General features: G+C 35.5%; 1 protein-coding gene across 7 annotated transcripts in view; it reads left to right on the top strand.

Annotated features, from left to right (window-relative positions):
- Positions 1–14,752, top strand: part of LOC123529993 (serine/threonine-protein kinase Nek4-like) — a 55,456-nt gene that overhangs the window by 9,587 nt on the left and 31,117 nt on the right. For 2 of the 7 annotated variants that reach the window (XM_053521075.1, XM_053521073.1), the window contains exons 6-12: positions 1,082–1,239; positions 1,427–1,705; positions 3,094–3,283; positions 3,986–4,021; positions 7,251–7,424; positions 12,280–12,462; positions 14,197–14,251. In XM_053521075.1, the coding sequence (XP_053377050.1) occupies positions 1,082–1,239; positions 1,427–1,705; positions 3,094–3,283; positions 3,986–4,021; positions 7,251–7,424; positions 12,280–12,462; positions 14,197–14,251 (1,075 nt within the window). The remainder of the gene's footprint in view (positions 1–1,081; positions 1,240–1,426; positions 1,706–3,093; positions 3,284–3,985; positions 4,022–7,250; positions 7,425–12,279; positions 12,463–14,196; positions 14,252–14,752) is intronic. The other 5 variants (XM_053521076.1, XM_053521077.1, XM_053521078.1 and 2 more) reach the window with 5 other exon arrangements.

The following is a 14,752-nucleotide window of genomic DNA, read 5'->3' as shown; positions in this document are numbered from 1 at the left end:
TCACTATGTCAAATAATAGAAAAAACGACGTCATACTCAAAACTGGGTCATGTGGGAAGAGGTGAGCGATGCAGGACCATCATGGTCCTATTGTTACCAAATGGATTTGATTAAGACTGTTGTTCCACATTATCACTCACATGATATGACTCAAGTTCCATAACTCTGACACCAATTTTTCATAAATTATGCCCCTTTTTACTAAGATTTTTAAGTTATTTTTGATGCATTTTCAGTATATTTCTGTTGTTACAGAAAGGTTTGATTCAATTTAAAGTAGTTGGTCCACATCATCATCCACATCGTATGACACAAGGACCATAACTCTCACGCCAATATTTCATTAATTATCCCCTATTTTGCATAAAATTTTAATGCAATTTCACTTTATCTCCGTTTTTAATGAATGAAACTTACAATAGATGTTTCACATTATCACTCACATGATTTGATACAAGGTCCATAACTCTGACACCAATTTTTCATGAATTGTGCCCCCTTTTTACTTAGAATTTTAGGTTGCTTTTGATGCATTTTCATTATATTTCTGTTAGTACAGAAGGGATTAGATTCAAACTTGAAATAATTGTTCCACATCATCACTCACATCATATGACACAAGATTCCATAACTCTGGTCTGGCAACAATTTTTTATGAAGTATGGCCCACTTTTTACTTAAAATTTCAGATTGAAGTTGTGATGCACTTTTACTCTATCTCAATTATTACTAAATGGATTTGATTTAAACTCGAACCGGTTGTTTTATATTATTAGCCACATGATATGTAGTATACCTTCCTCAGATGACGTGCCCTGTTTCACTATCCAGCATGGACATAGTCAAGCACACTGTCTCCTGAGACAACTCTTATTCACAGATGTTTTCCAGAGAATCCTAGAAAGTAGCAGAGAAATTTTGAAAATGCGGACAAATGTTTGCCTCACAATTTAAATCAACAAGCTTTATATCTAAAATACCTCTGTGCCAAAAGTAAAGTGAATTTGTCTCTTAGATTTATTGACAGTGTGATTGGTAACCTTAGTAACAGCATTATTGAACAGACTATGTTATGTTGTAGATGCCTCCGATGCCACGACAGTACTCACAGGACCTCGTGTCACTGTTACGCAGTATGTTACATCAAGATCCGGGTAAACGGCCAACAGTCAACAGAATTCTCAGGGACCCATACATCAAGAAAAATATTGCAATATTTCTTGAAGAAACTAAACAAAGGTTGGTTATATGCATGTTTTCTATTCAACTTAGTTTATATTTGCATCTAGCTGTATCATTTGAGTTTTAACAAAAAAAGAAGACCGTTTCATTTTTTTATGTACAAGAAGCTGTTATTTGAAGAGAAAGTTACTTTTGAATTAACCTTTTATCAAAGGTTCTTATAACAGTGTTATGTATATTTCAGTCGCCGACCAGCAAGTGCATCAAGACCTCAGGTGAGCCGTCCTGGCTCCGCCCACTCTGTCTCATCCGTATCATCGTCTTCATCCTCGGTACAAGTCTCTGCCCGATCTCGTAGTTCAGCTTCATCACAACAAGGCATTGATGTCCCCGACAGTTCAAGGTCATCTCTAGACAGTGAAAGGTCGCAGCCTGAGAGTTCAAGGTCAGTTGTTAGTGTGTCAAGTGTAGAAGTTGGTGCAGGAGAACCAAGTGTTGAAAAACAAACAGTACAAAATCATAGGTAAGACTTGCAAAAGATCATAAATTTTGGTACACAGGTGTAACATAATAAAATAATAGAGGTCAAGTTCGACTTTGAGGTCATTAGGTCATGGGTCAAGGTCACAATGACCCGGAACAGTTAAACGGTTTCCGGATGATAACTTGAGAACGCTTGGGGCTAGGATCATGAAAGTTGATAGGGAGGTTGGTCATGACAGCGATGACCTATGATTGAGGTCGAGGTCAGGTTACAGTGACCGACATTACATTTGGATGATTACTTGAGATGCTTGGCTAGGATCAGATGATATGAAGGTTGATCATGACTGAGATGACACCTATTGAGGTCAGAGGTCAAAGGTTTGTCACAGTGACGGAACCGTAACTGTTCGGAAATTGAGACGTTGGCTAGATCAAAACTAAGAGAGGTGATCATGACAGCGATGACCTATTGATTGAGGTTGCTATCAGTGACAGGCAGTATGTGGAGTATGTTCGTATCTGTGAAGCTTAGTTGGACTCTGAGTAGAGATTATTGCATTTCAGTACTAAGTAAACATCTTGTCATCTTTGAGTTTTGCTCTGGCCCCGATTGACTTCTTGCATTAAACTAGCTTTGGGGGAGAAACTGGGCTTTCTAATCAAAGCATCTTCTAGTTGTGCATGTTTTTAATATGAATTCAGATTGAATATCTTTAATGATTTGGGAAAATTATTTCTGTATATACATCAGATGTTAAGTACATTTTTCTACATGAACATTATTTGAATGTGAAATATTCTCTAATTAAAGGTCATACTAAGTCAAAGTGAGTTGCAATTTTTTTCTTAGCCATGATAGACTTCTGAAGACACTAATTAATGAAGTTGGCGGTCAAACTTTACAGAAGGTTTTGGAACTAAAGAATTATGTGTTTATGTTGAAATTTCATGAATCGACAGAATGACCCAGTTTTTAATTTTTCATACTAATATAGAAAATTAATTGTACATATGCGATTTATTTGAATTCTACATACCAACTTCATTCAATAATAAATTTTGTGCTTTAAAAGAAATAAAATGTTCATTTTTCTTGTATTGAAACTTAATGTAACAAAGTTCAAATTACAAGCATACACTTCTAGAGTGAGATGATCACTGAAGATGATGTTGGTGATGAAGTTTAAATGATTGTTTCGTAGTTAGATGCTAGTAAGCGCTGTCACCAAAATATAGATGCGTAATTTATATATGAAGCACATTCTATGTAAAAATTAGCTAGCTGCTTTATTTAGATGAACATATGATGATGGACACTTTTCCTATGTTGTGTAGTTAGACATTAAGTACATATATCGAATAAACTGAATGTACTAATACTAGTTCATGCCTTTGTATTGAAAAGCTGTATATTGTTTGATATAGGAGAAAGCCTGCGGACCTTCACCCGATACACGAAGGTAAGATGGTGGTAGACCTGAAGGAGGAAGAAGACGGCTCAGACCAGGACACAATAAAACAGGGAACCATCAAACAGAATAGTAGCAAAGATAGTAAAGAAAATAAAGAAATAAAACAGAAAGAGGAACCACCACATCCCAAGTCTGATAGACAGGTAAGTTATCTAAAAGTCAGCGTCTCACCACAGTTGTTTAAATCACTTCCCATTTTCAGCAAAAAGGTTATTAAAGAACTGAGTCTATCTAACCTGAAAAAATGTCTTCTGCCAACATGAGGATTATGTCATCTAGTAAAAACCTGTTATTTCTTTCACATTAGATTAAATCCTTTAACCTTTAGCCTGCTGGAGGCAAGTGGTTTTGCTTTTGCAGGCAGATCTTAGTCTGCACTGTTCGCTATTCAGTCAGTAAATTTTCAGTGAACACCCCTTTGACTAATAAGTGGTACTGCCCAAATGGAATGATGGACCAGTCCATTTTAGAAATTTAACAGGGTAAAGGTTAATAAATGAACTTCTCCAACAACCAGTGTCATCCCAGCCATGTTGGATTTAGATAGGTATGAAACTATCCTTCCCAATCTCTTAAAACTTAATAAAAACTCAACGAAAAGTTGATTACTGTGCAAGTTTGACTTTGCCACTTGATTTTGATATAATTCAGAAGGCAGTTTGGAAAATATGTTATCAAATTGTTGCATGACCCTAGAATTAATACAAAAATTAAATTGCAAGATTTTTTATCTTTAATGATAGGTGCTATTTTTAATATAACAGAACTCCTGTTTTACGCACATATTACTGTACACCTCTGCAATGTATTTGATATAAAGTTAAAATGAAATGTTTGATCTTCAGCGTACACCAAGGTCAGCAAGATCAGCTAGAAGTCAGGTACTCCAGTGTGAAATTAACTTTGAGAAAATGTGCAGGGTTTCGTCGTAGGTTACAAAATGTTCAGATTTTTTAACATTGAATAGATATTCTTAAATTTTGAGACAACAATAAAATATTTCTGCTTCTGCAGTCCTGGTAAGATGATCATCCTTGTTCCCAAGTTTAGTATTTATAAATAAAGTGTAACCTTAAGCAGATGATTTTAACTTTTGAATAACTAATTATTCGCTGAAAATGAAAATTACTTTACCAAAGGTGTTGTTATTTTTAGCTCATCTGATTTTTGAAAAAATATGATGAGTATTGTCACAACTTGAGATTTGTCGCGTCGGCGTTGCTGTAATTTTTGTTGGTCAGCTTTTTCTAAACTATAAGCATTCTTTGAATTTGGAATACTGTTCACCTCATAAGTGACCATCTATAGCAGAAACTACTGCCATATGCTTTTAGCCCTAGTATTTTATGCCCATTTTGTACTAAAATCAGATCTCATGGTTAAAGTTTGTGTTTAGGTACATACATTTCTAAACTTATGGAAACTCTTGCTTTGTAACTGTAATACTTAGTTCACCACATCAAGCTAGACCTGTACATAAGAAACATAACTCATTCTTGACTGGTGTGCACTCATTATGCTTTGACTTAGAAAATAACAGCTTGTTCTTGGTTAAAAGGTTTATGTTGGTCGCTTTCTTCACTAACAGTATCAAGTCAATTCTTATAAACTTGCAACACTTGTTCACACTCATAAGCTGGTCTGTACAGAGAAACAAAAATCTGCTTTTTGCAATAGAATTTTGGCCTTTTGATTAGAAAATTCAGATTTCTTGGTTAAGTTTTATGTTTATAGGTAACTTTTTCTTCTAAAACTATCAAGCTAATTGTCTTAAAACTTTGCAATTTGTTCACCTCATAAGCTGACCCTGTTATGACAAACAAGCATATAAACTCCATCTGACTTTTTGCAATAATTATTGCCTTTTGGATTAGAAAAACTATTTTTTGGTTGAATTTATGTTAGTAACTTGTCCATAACTATCATAGCTAGTGCTTAACTTGCAACATTTTTCCCATCAATAGTGGAACTGTACATCATGAAACATATCTATCCTGCTATTTGCAAGAGTGATGGCCTTTTAGACTTAGAAAATCATGGGTAGGACTAAAATATTTTTTACAAAAAATCAATGAGTCGTCAGCACCAGCAATGGCAGTGCTTCGTTACTCTTGTATTAAATATTCTGAACTCCAGCTATCACAAATTGTATATTAATTCTGACAACATAGGATGATAATTTTTGATAGAGAATAAGGTCGTTTGGCATAAGCGCTTTAGTAGTCACATCTCATGAGCACAACACTGCAGTATGTTTGGCCATAGTAAATGTATTCAGTTTATTCGAAGTGTCCATGGTTTGAATTTGGTAGTTTACTGAGACCTCTACATTGCTTGTAATATGTTTAGGGGAACAACTCTGCTCTTTGTTCTAACTGTTATAAATAGTGTAATGTAACGCTCACTGCTAACTGAAGTAAGAAATATCTGAACATTTTTGTATCTGGATGGTGCCTCACTCTTTATTGTGAGTTGAAACAATTAACATGTGTATTGGCTGGAAAATGGGAAGAAATCTTGAAAGTCCTAGTTGTTGTACTGTCTTGCACAAAGCAGGTACATGAGAATCAAGATTTCTGGATAAAACTGCAAAAAATTGGTTTTACAATTACTGGGTCCAGAAATGGAAACTTCTACAAAAATGCATGTCTTGCAATTAAAAAATTTTTTCTTTTAAGGAAAATTCAGATTACCGTCATAACATTTAGAATGCTTTAAAGTTTAATGTATACTAATAAAATAAGTTTATTAACATGCAAGTGTTTTTCTGTACAAATATTAAAGTGAAATAACAGCATGCATAACTGTACATAATCACTGTAGATAACAGCCATTATATAAATTCTGTTCAGTCTCCCTAAGCCTAGTCTGGATTTATGAGACATGAACAGAGATTATAAAAAATGATCATGCAATATAACCTCCCATGTTTGTACGTAATGGTGCGGTATAATAAGCTATCAATGAGCTTTATTTTATAATGTGACATTGTTAGTGTGTTGCTGTTCCATTGTATTAGTAGTGCCTTCCGTAATTATGTCTCACCACACAATGTGTGTGGGCAGACATAATTGATTTACTACCTGTCTGGAGTTGTGTCAGTAGTCCAGCCAGTCTTCACAAATCTTGTCAAACCTTGAACAAAATGTGTTTGCCAATTAAGCTCTCGGCCAAGTTCGATAACTAGCCAAATCGGTCCAGGCACTCGGAATTAGACCTTGAATTTACGAAAACTGATGCAAGTGATACAGGTCTTGGTGCATGGTTGACTCAATACATAATGGAGAAGAAAATGCCAATCTAGATGATTAGGCAGTTGTGGAGAGGCATGCGCTTTTCTCAAAAGCAGCTCTAGTTGGGCACTAACCTTACAGTATTTTTCTTTAGTGAAAATGTAGTGAGTTCAACTTAACCGTGTGTATGGTTCTGATCTCTTTTGTATTTATCTGGGCCAGACTCTTTATATGTCAGTTTCATTTTGAAATATTTTAGGGTTTCGCATATAAACTTTCTGGACTTCCTTTGTACTGCACCATTAACTGTGTTATAATAATTGAAGGTTTATTGTTTAATCTGTCTCACTGTTGTTAAGTGCATTGTTGAATCTGAATTTTCTTAGACACATTTCTTGTTTTCTCTGAGAGGGGAAAGGCCTGCACCTGTTATTTGGGGAGAAATAAAGTGGTATTTGGGCAAATGGAGAAGAATGGAGAAGAAAAATCTTGATGTTAACTCAGTTTTATGGGAAACCTTATTCAAAAGAAATTTTCTGATGGAAGTAAATGGTTCCTGCCATAAAAGAAAAAAAAGTAGAATTGGGATAGATTAGAGATTATTCATATCTTTGTTCCCAGCAAATATAAAAGGGATATACATATTTGATAAAAAAGACTTGAATATAAACCAACATAGTCTCAGACTGTGAGCTTGGCTGTGAGATTGGACTGCTGAACAATTCCCCTAAGACTAATCCCGGAAACATATAATTTTCAGCATGAAGTGTTCCAAAAAGTACATGTATGTCTTATTCTATGCTATTAAACATCTGATTCAACAGTGCACTGTGTGTTTTCATACCCTATCTCATGTGCACATCATTTTCATTTATAGCTCCCAGTACCATCATCATCTCCCCCACGAGGTCCTAACAGGCGGAAAAAGAAGTCTATTCTCTCAAAACATGTAAGTTCGTCTTCGGAGTCGGCAAATTCCAGGTACAGAAACAACGTAGCAAAAAGCCCATCCAGTGGTTCAAAGAAATCTTCAGCATTCATTTTTGAAAACGTAAATGATGGCACGATGTACTCCCCAGAAATAATTCTATCTTATTCTAGTAGTTTATATCCATTTTTCAGTAGTTGCTTGCTTGTTGCCTGATTATGTTGCTTAGTAGTAGTTACTGACATTTGAGCCGCACCATGAGAAAACCAACATAGTGGCTTTGCAACCAGCATGGATCCAGATTAGCCTTTGCATCGGCACAGTCTGGTCAGGATCCATGCTGTTCGCTTTCAAAGCCTATTGCAATTAGAAAAACCATTAACAAACAGCATGGATCCTGGCCAGACTGTGCGGATGCAAAGGCTGGTCTGGGTCCATGCTGGTCGCAAAGCGACCATGTTGGTTTTCTCATGGCATGGCTCATTTTATGTTTTTGTAACTAGTTTCTGTATAAACTAATCAAATAAAGGCAATAACAAAAGATTTTTACATTTCTTTAATAATGCCCAGCCTAAACAAAATGACAAGAATTTTCTATTGTTTGAGAGAAAATGTTGTAGAGAAATGTTTTCTGAATCTATACTGCTAAACTTAGTTGATCAGTTTACTTGAAACAATGTTTTGGGATTAATTAATGCATGATATTTATATTAAGAAAAGTCCCACTGTGTGAAAATCGTAAACATCTTCAGTATTCCTTTTTATACATTTTTTTCAAATACACAAAAATAGTGTCTGGCAGCCTTTTTTTCTCAAAAATATATTTCTGTTTGATCTTTGAGAAAATAATACTTTTGGTGATGATATTATTTGATTAGCTGTTTCAAGAAAAAGCAGCAAGAATAGAAGAGTGGTCAAAGTCTAAGGCATTCCCTTGAACCTGACAGAAGTTATATTTTTTCTGAAATACTACATTTCAAGATTTTGCTTAAGAACTAAATGTAGTGTTTACATCTTGACTATTTTATATGCTAGAAACTGGAAGTGGTACTAAGGTGTAATTATATTTTTGTCATCAATATTAACATCATTTCATACTAATATGGTTAACAAATACGCATGAAAAACTGCATGTCTATTAAAGCATTATTTAATAATTTGGGAAGCTCGGAGTTTAGTTTCCTGCCTATTTCTTGTATAGAAATTTTTCTTTATACAGATATTCAAAACGACATGTAGAGCACATGACCCAGGACACTACTTTCAATGTCAAGGTCACACTCGAATGTTAAAGATCAGTTAGCTTCTTCTCATGAATCACTTGATGGATCTTAACCAAATTTAGTCTGTAGCATCTTTGTAATGTCCTCTCTCAGATTTGTTCAAAGGTTTTATTTTACCATTTTTAGAGGAAGACAGAGTTCAAAATAGAATAAACTTTAAACTACTTCTTAAATGAATTGCTCGGTGTTATTTTTAGCTCACCAGAGCCAAAGACTCAGGGTGAGCTATTAGGATGGGTCACCGTCCGGCGTCCGTTGTCCGTCTGTAAACTTTTTACTTTAAATGACATCTCCTCATAAACTACTAGGCCAATTTCATCCAAACTTCACAGGAATGTTCCTTGGGTGAAGCTGTACACAATTATTCAAAGAATTGAATTCCATGCAGAACTCTGGTTGCCATGGCAACCGAAAGGAAAAACTTTAAAAATCTTCTTCTCAAAAACCAGAGGCCCTAGAGCTTAGATATTTGGTGTGAAGCATTGCCTAGTGGACATCTACCAAGTTGATTCAAAGCATGACCCCGGGGTCAAAGTTGACCCCGCCCCAGGGGTCACTTGATTTTACATAGGAAAACCTTAAAAAATCTTCTTCTCAAATATCAGAAGCCCTAGAGCTTAGATATTTGACATGTAGCATTGCCTAATAGACCTCTATTAAAGTTGTTCAAATCATGACCACGGGGTCAAAATTGACCCCGCCCCAGGGGTCACTTGATTTTACATAGGAAAATCTTCAAAAAATTTCTAAAAATAAACCAGAAGGCCTAGAGCTTAGATATTTGACATGTAGCATTGCCTAGTGGACCTCTACAAAATTTGTTCAAATCATGACCCCCGGGGTCAAAATTGACCCCGCCCCAGGGGTCACTTGATTTTACATAGGAAAATCTTCAAAAATTTTCTAAAAATAAACCAGAAGGCCTAGATCTTAGATATTTGACGTGTAGCATTGCCTAGTATACTTGTACAAAATTTGTTCAGATCATGATCCCCGAGGTCAAAATTGAAAAATTGACCGCACCCCATGGGGTTTTTTGATTGTACATAGAAAAATCTTCAAAATTTTCTAAAAATAAACCAGAAGGCCTAGAGCTTAGATATTTGACATGTAGCATTGCCTAGTGGACCTCTACAAAATTTGTTCAAATCATGACCCCGGGGTCACTTGATTTTACATAGGAAAATCTTCAAAAATTTTCTTAAAAAAAACAGAAGGCCTAGAGCTTAGATATTTGACATGAAGCATTGCCTAGGGGACCTCTACAAAAGTTGTTCAAATCTTGACCCACCCCCCAGGGTCAAATTGACCCAGCCCCAGGGGATACTTGATTGTACATAGGGAAATCTTCATAAATTTGCTAAAAATAAACCAGAAGGCCTAGATCTTAGATATTTGATATGTAACATTGCCTATTAGACAGCTACAAACTTTGTTCAAATCATGACCCTTGGGGTAAAATTGGCCCCGCCCCAGGTGTTACTTGATTGTACATAGGAAAATCTTCCAAAAAAATTCTAAAAATCATCAGTTTGACATTTGAAACATGTAGCTCATATTACTCTGGTGAGCGATCCAGGGTCATCATGACCCTCTTGTTTCATGATGCAGTGTTTTATGACATATATTCAATGTCCACAGTCAAGATCAGGAGGGCCTCCTAGATTCAACTTGGTCATTTTATTGGTGATTATGTTTAAAAAATAAATGAAGATGTTCTGATAATATTAACATTAATGTATGATTTTGTAAAAATAATATAATTTAAAAACAAAAGATGGTAATGAGGTCTCTTACTCATATGCTTTCAAAATAACATAACATCTTTATAGCATACTTGTAACACTAAATACAAAATGAATTGGGCCGTTTGTTGCTGAGTGGTTAAGGTCACTGACTTTGAATCACTTGCCTCTCACTGATGTGGGTTCGAGCCTCACTCGGTGCATTGAATTCTTAATGTGAGGAAGCCATTCAGCTGGCTTATGGAAGGTCTTTGGTTCTACTTAGGTAGCCACCTGTGATGAAATAATGCACAGAGGGGCACCTGGTGTCTTCCTTCAGCATCAAAGCCGGAAAGTCGGCATTTGACCTAAATTGCGTCAGTGCAACGTTAAATCCTACACAAAAAAAGACTGGTAAAATGCTGAAAATGTTCTACAACCACTTGTTAACTGTAAATGAAATGAAAAAAAAAAAAAATGCTTAATTCCCATTCAACAGCCTGAACTACATTTGACTTCTCCTCAACAATGCACTTGCTCGCAGGAAGTAGTCACTGACTTTTTAAAGAAAGATAACATCATACGGTCATTCCTCACCTGCCCTTTTTTCTAGTGCCCATTTCGTCTTTCCAGAATTGAAACAACCCCTACAAGGCAAGAGATCTCATTATAGGTTTCCTTGGTACAGTCATTTCAGGACAAATGTTTCAGGAAGTACTCTGAACACCTCAAGATTGGTGTAGTCATTTTGAATATAACACATAACCAACACTTACTAATGACTTTGTGTTTTGCAGTAACATATAAAAATAGTGTTCATATTTGAAACTGTGGTAGTGTTTTTAAGTCTTCTATAAGAAATGTCTAAGCTTTTCAAAGTTCAGGTGGTCAGTCAAATCAATTAATTTTCATGTATAATTATGTAGGAGTATACTTCACTCAAATGTACCGGTAAGAAAAGCACAAAGTATAAAGACACATTACCCTAAACAGAAAATACTAACCTTTATTTTGTATTTTTGGAAGAATTCTGTATGATTGTCTCCTTTAACAAATTGTGAACGCACTTCTGCAATTAGAGTTGTCAGTGAATAAATAAAATAAGGACCCCATTCACATAAAAAGCAATGCATCATATTAAAACTTACTTATTTATATTTTGCTAGAGTGGAATGATATTATTGACATGTATCCAAAGCTGAATAGCTATGTTTTTATACAGCATTTGAACTGCACCATGAGAAAACCAATGTAGTGGCTTTGTGACCAGCATGGATGCAGACCAGCTTGCGCATCCACACAGTCTTGTCTGGATCCATGCTGTTTGCTTTAAAAACTATTGCAATTAGAGAAACAATTAGCGAACAGCATGGATCATGACCAGACTGCACGGATGTGCAGGCTTGTTTGGATCCATGCTGGTCGCAAACGCACTATGTTGGTTATCTCATGGTGCGGCTCATTTTATTTCTGAGTGCAGATAGAATCCATACTTGCTTGTATAAGGTGATTGTGTGACTGTCTAATGATGATTTGAGCCGCGCCATGGGAAAACCAACATAGTGGGTATGCGACCAGCATGGATCCAGACCAGCCTGCGCATCCGCGCAGTCTGGTCAGGATCCATGCTGTTCGCTAATAGTTTCTCCAATTCCAATAGGCTTTAAAAGCGAACAGCATAGAGCCTGACCAGACTGCGCAGATGCGCAGGCTGGTCTGGATCCATGCTGGTCGCATACCCACTATGTTGGTTTTCTCATGGCACGGCTCATTTAAGTATTTCTGAAATAGTTATGACAGATTATGTGTCACAGAAATAATTAAAGATAAATAAAATAATTTAAAATGTGTACAGAAAGTTTATGAAAATGTAATTAATGATTATGAATATTGCAAGTGCCAGACATCGAAGTTCATTTAGAGAAATTGTAATCGATAGCAGTGTATGCAAACATCTTGATAATTTTTCAGCCAAAGCCAGTAGACAATCCTCGTCCTTTACCTCCCCCACCTAAGGTTGAAGGGGAGGGACTTCCACAGCGTAGAAATAATTACCAGGATGTTAGTGGTGATATTCGGTCAACAGAATCAAAATCATCATCTTCCTCAGGCTCAAAAGATGACAATATTTCACTGGGAGATGAAACACCTAGAGTAAGATCTGATTTTCAGAAAATTAGTGTGTTCTTAATTTTTGTTCTTTGTACTTCTATTAAATGTATTTTGCTGTAAAATTAAAGTCTAGTTCAATAAACAGCATGTTATGGCTCTTGAATTAGTCAAGATTGAGTTGTGTTCACTCAATAAGTAGAGTATTTCAAAACTCAAAACTAATTTACTGTGACTGATATATACAGTGACCTTTGCACTGTTGTTATCCAGTGCTTCATTTATACAGACCTGTCTCCAGATTCCTGCCATTATAATGAAATGAAATCATCTGTAGAGTAAATTAACCCTTACCCTGCTTAATTTCTGTAATGAACTTGTCCATCTTTCAGTTTGGACAGTAGCATTAACTGTTAAAGGGGTGCTTACCAACTTACCAAAAAGATACTAACTGAATGGTGAACAGTGCAGACCATGATCAGCCTGCACCCATGTGCAGGCTGATCTTGGTCTCCACTGGTCCCAAAGGCAGAATCACTTGCCACCAGCAAGCTAAGGATTTACTCAAATTCTATTATTTTTTTATGAGAATTTTGCCCTGTGACCAATGGATAAAAGAAATTTTCTATATAATTTACAATTTCACTAGTGCGACTTTGTAAATAGATATTATCTTTTAACTTTTAGCTCATCTGATTTTTTTTAAAAAAAATGATGAGTTATTGTCATCACTTGAGCGGTTGTCGGCGTCGGTGTTGCCTGGTTAAGTTTTATGTTTAGGTCAGCTTTTCTCCTAAACTATCAAAGCTATTGCTTTGAAACTTGGATTACTTGTTCATCATCATAAGCTGACCCTGTATAGCAAGAAACATAACTCCATCTTGCTTTTTGCAAGATTTATGGCCCCTTTTGTACTTAGAAAATATCAGATTTCTTGGTTAAGTTTTATGTTTAGGTCAACTTTTCTCCTAAACTATCAAAGCTATTGCTTTGAAACTTGGCATACTTGTTCACCATCATAAGCAGACCCTGTACATCAAGAAACATAACTCCATCTTGCTTTTTGCAAGATTTATTGCCCCTTTGGACTTAGAAAATCAGTTTTCTTGGTTAAGTTTTTATGTTTAGGTCAGCTTTTATCCTAAAACTATCAAAGCTATTGCTTTAAAACTTGCAAACACTTGTTCACCATCATAAGTTGACCTGTAAAGCAAGAAACATAACTCTGTCCTGCTTTTGCAAGATTTATGGCCCTTTTGGACTTGAAAATATCAGTTTCTTGGGTTAAGTTTATGTTTAGGTCAACTTTTTCTCTTAAACATCAAAGCTATTGCTTTGAAACTTGCAACACTTGTTCACATCATAAGCTGACCCTGTACAGCAAGCAACGTAACTCCATCCTGCTTTTTGCAATAATTATTGCCCCTTTTGGACTTAGAAAATCATTTTCTTGGTTGAGTATTATGTTTAAGTCAACTTTTCTCATAAACTATCAAAGCTATTGCTTTAAAACTTGCAACAGTTTTTCACCATCATAAGTGGACACTGTTCATCAAGAAACATAACTCTATCCTGCTTTTTGCAAGAATGATGACTCTTTTTAGACTTAGAAAATCATGGGTAGGACAATATTTCTATTACACAAAAAAAATCAGATGAGCGTCAGCACCCGCAAGGCGGTGCTCTTGTTTAACCAGTCAGACTTAGAAAAATATTGTGTGATGAAAAAGGAATAAACTGTTCGTGAAGAAAATTGATAGAGGTGCTTTGTTGTTTCAGAGTTTGCCAAACATGTCAGCACGAGAGAAGAGGAGACGTAATAATAATGCACAGTGTAAGTTAAGTTTAAAGTTAAAATTTAAGTTCACTCGGTCATTTAACTTCTGTTTCAGAATCAGAGTTATTTGCTTGTTACATCTTTTATAAAGAAAACTATTAAAGTTTTTTGAAGGAACAGTAAAGTGATTTTAGTTATTCGATAAATAATAATTACAAGTTAGAACTGCAGAAATACTGTAAAATCTGGTAAATAAGTGCATATTCGAATATAAACGCATATCAAAAGTAAGCGCATATGACCTTATCATTATTCCGCATGGGATAATAAGCGCACCTGACTTGTCTGTAAGCGCATATCAAATATAAGCACATAGTTTTGGCTTAAGTATAAGCACATACCAAAATTAGGCGCATAGAAGTGCCACTAAAATTATTATAACCGTATACGCTTACTTACCAGATTTTACAGTATTTTAGTATAGCTGAAGTAGATATGTCCGACAGGTTTCACTTTATGTGAAAATGGGACATTTCAGTATAACTAGGAAAACCAAAA

This window comes from Mercenaria mercenaria, chromosome 13, assembly GCF_021730395.1.
Source record: "Mercenaria mercenaria strain notata chromosome 13, MADL_Memer_1, whole genome shotgun sequence".
Classification (NCBI taxonomy): domain Eukaryota; kingdom Metazoa; phylum Mollusca; class Bivalvia; order Venerida; family Veneridae; genus Mercenaria; species Mercenaria mercenaria.
The sequence above is the reverse complement of the archived record's forward strand: the minus strand, read 5'-3'. Positions and strand labels throughout refer to the sequence as shown.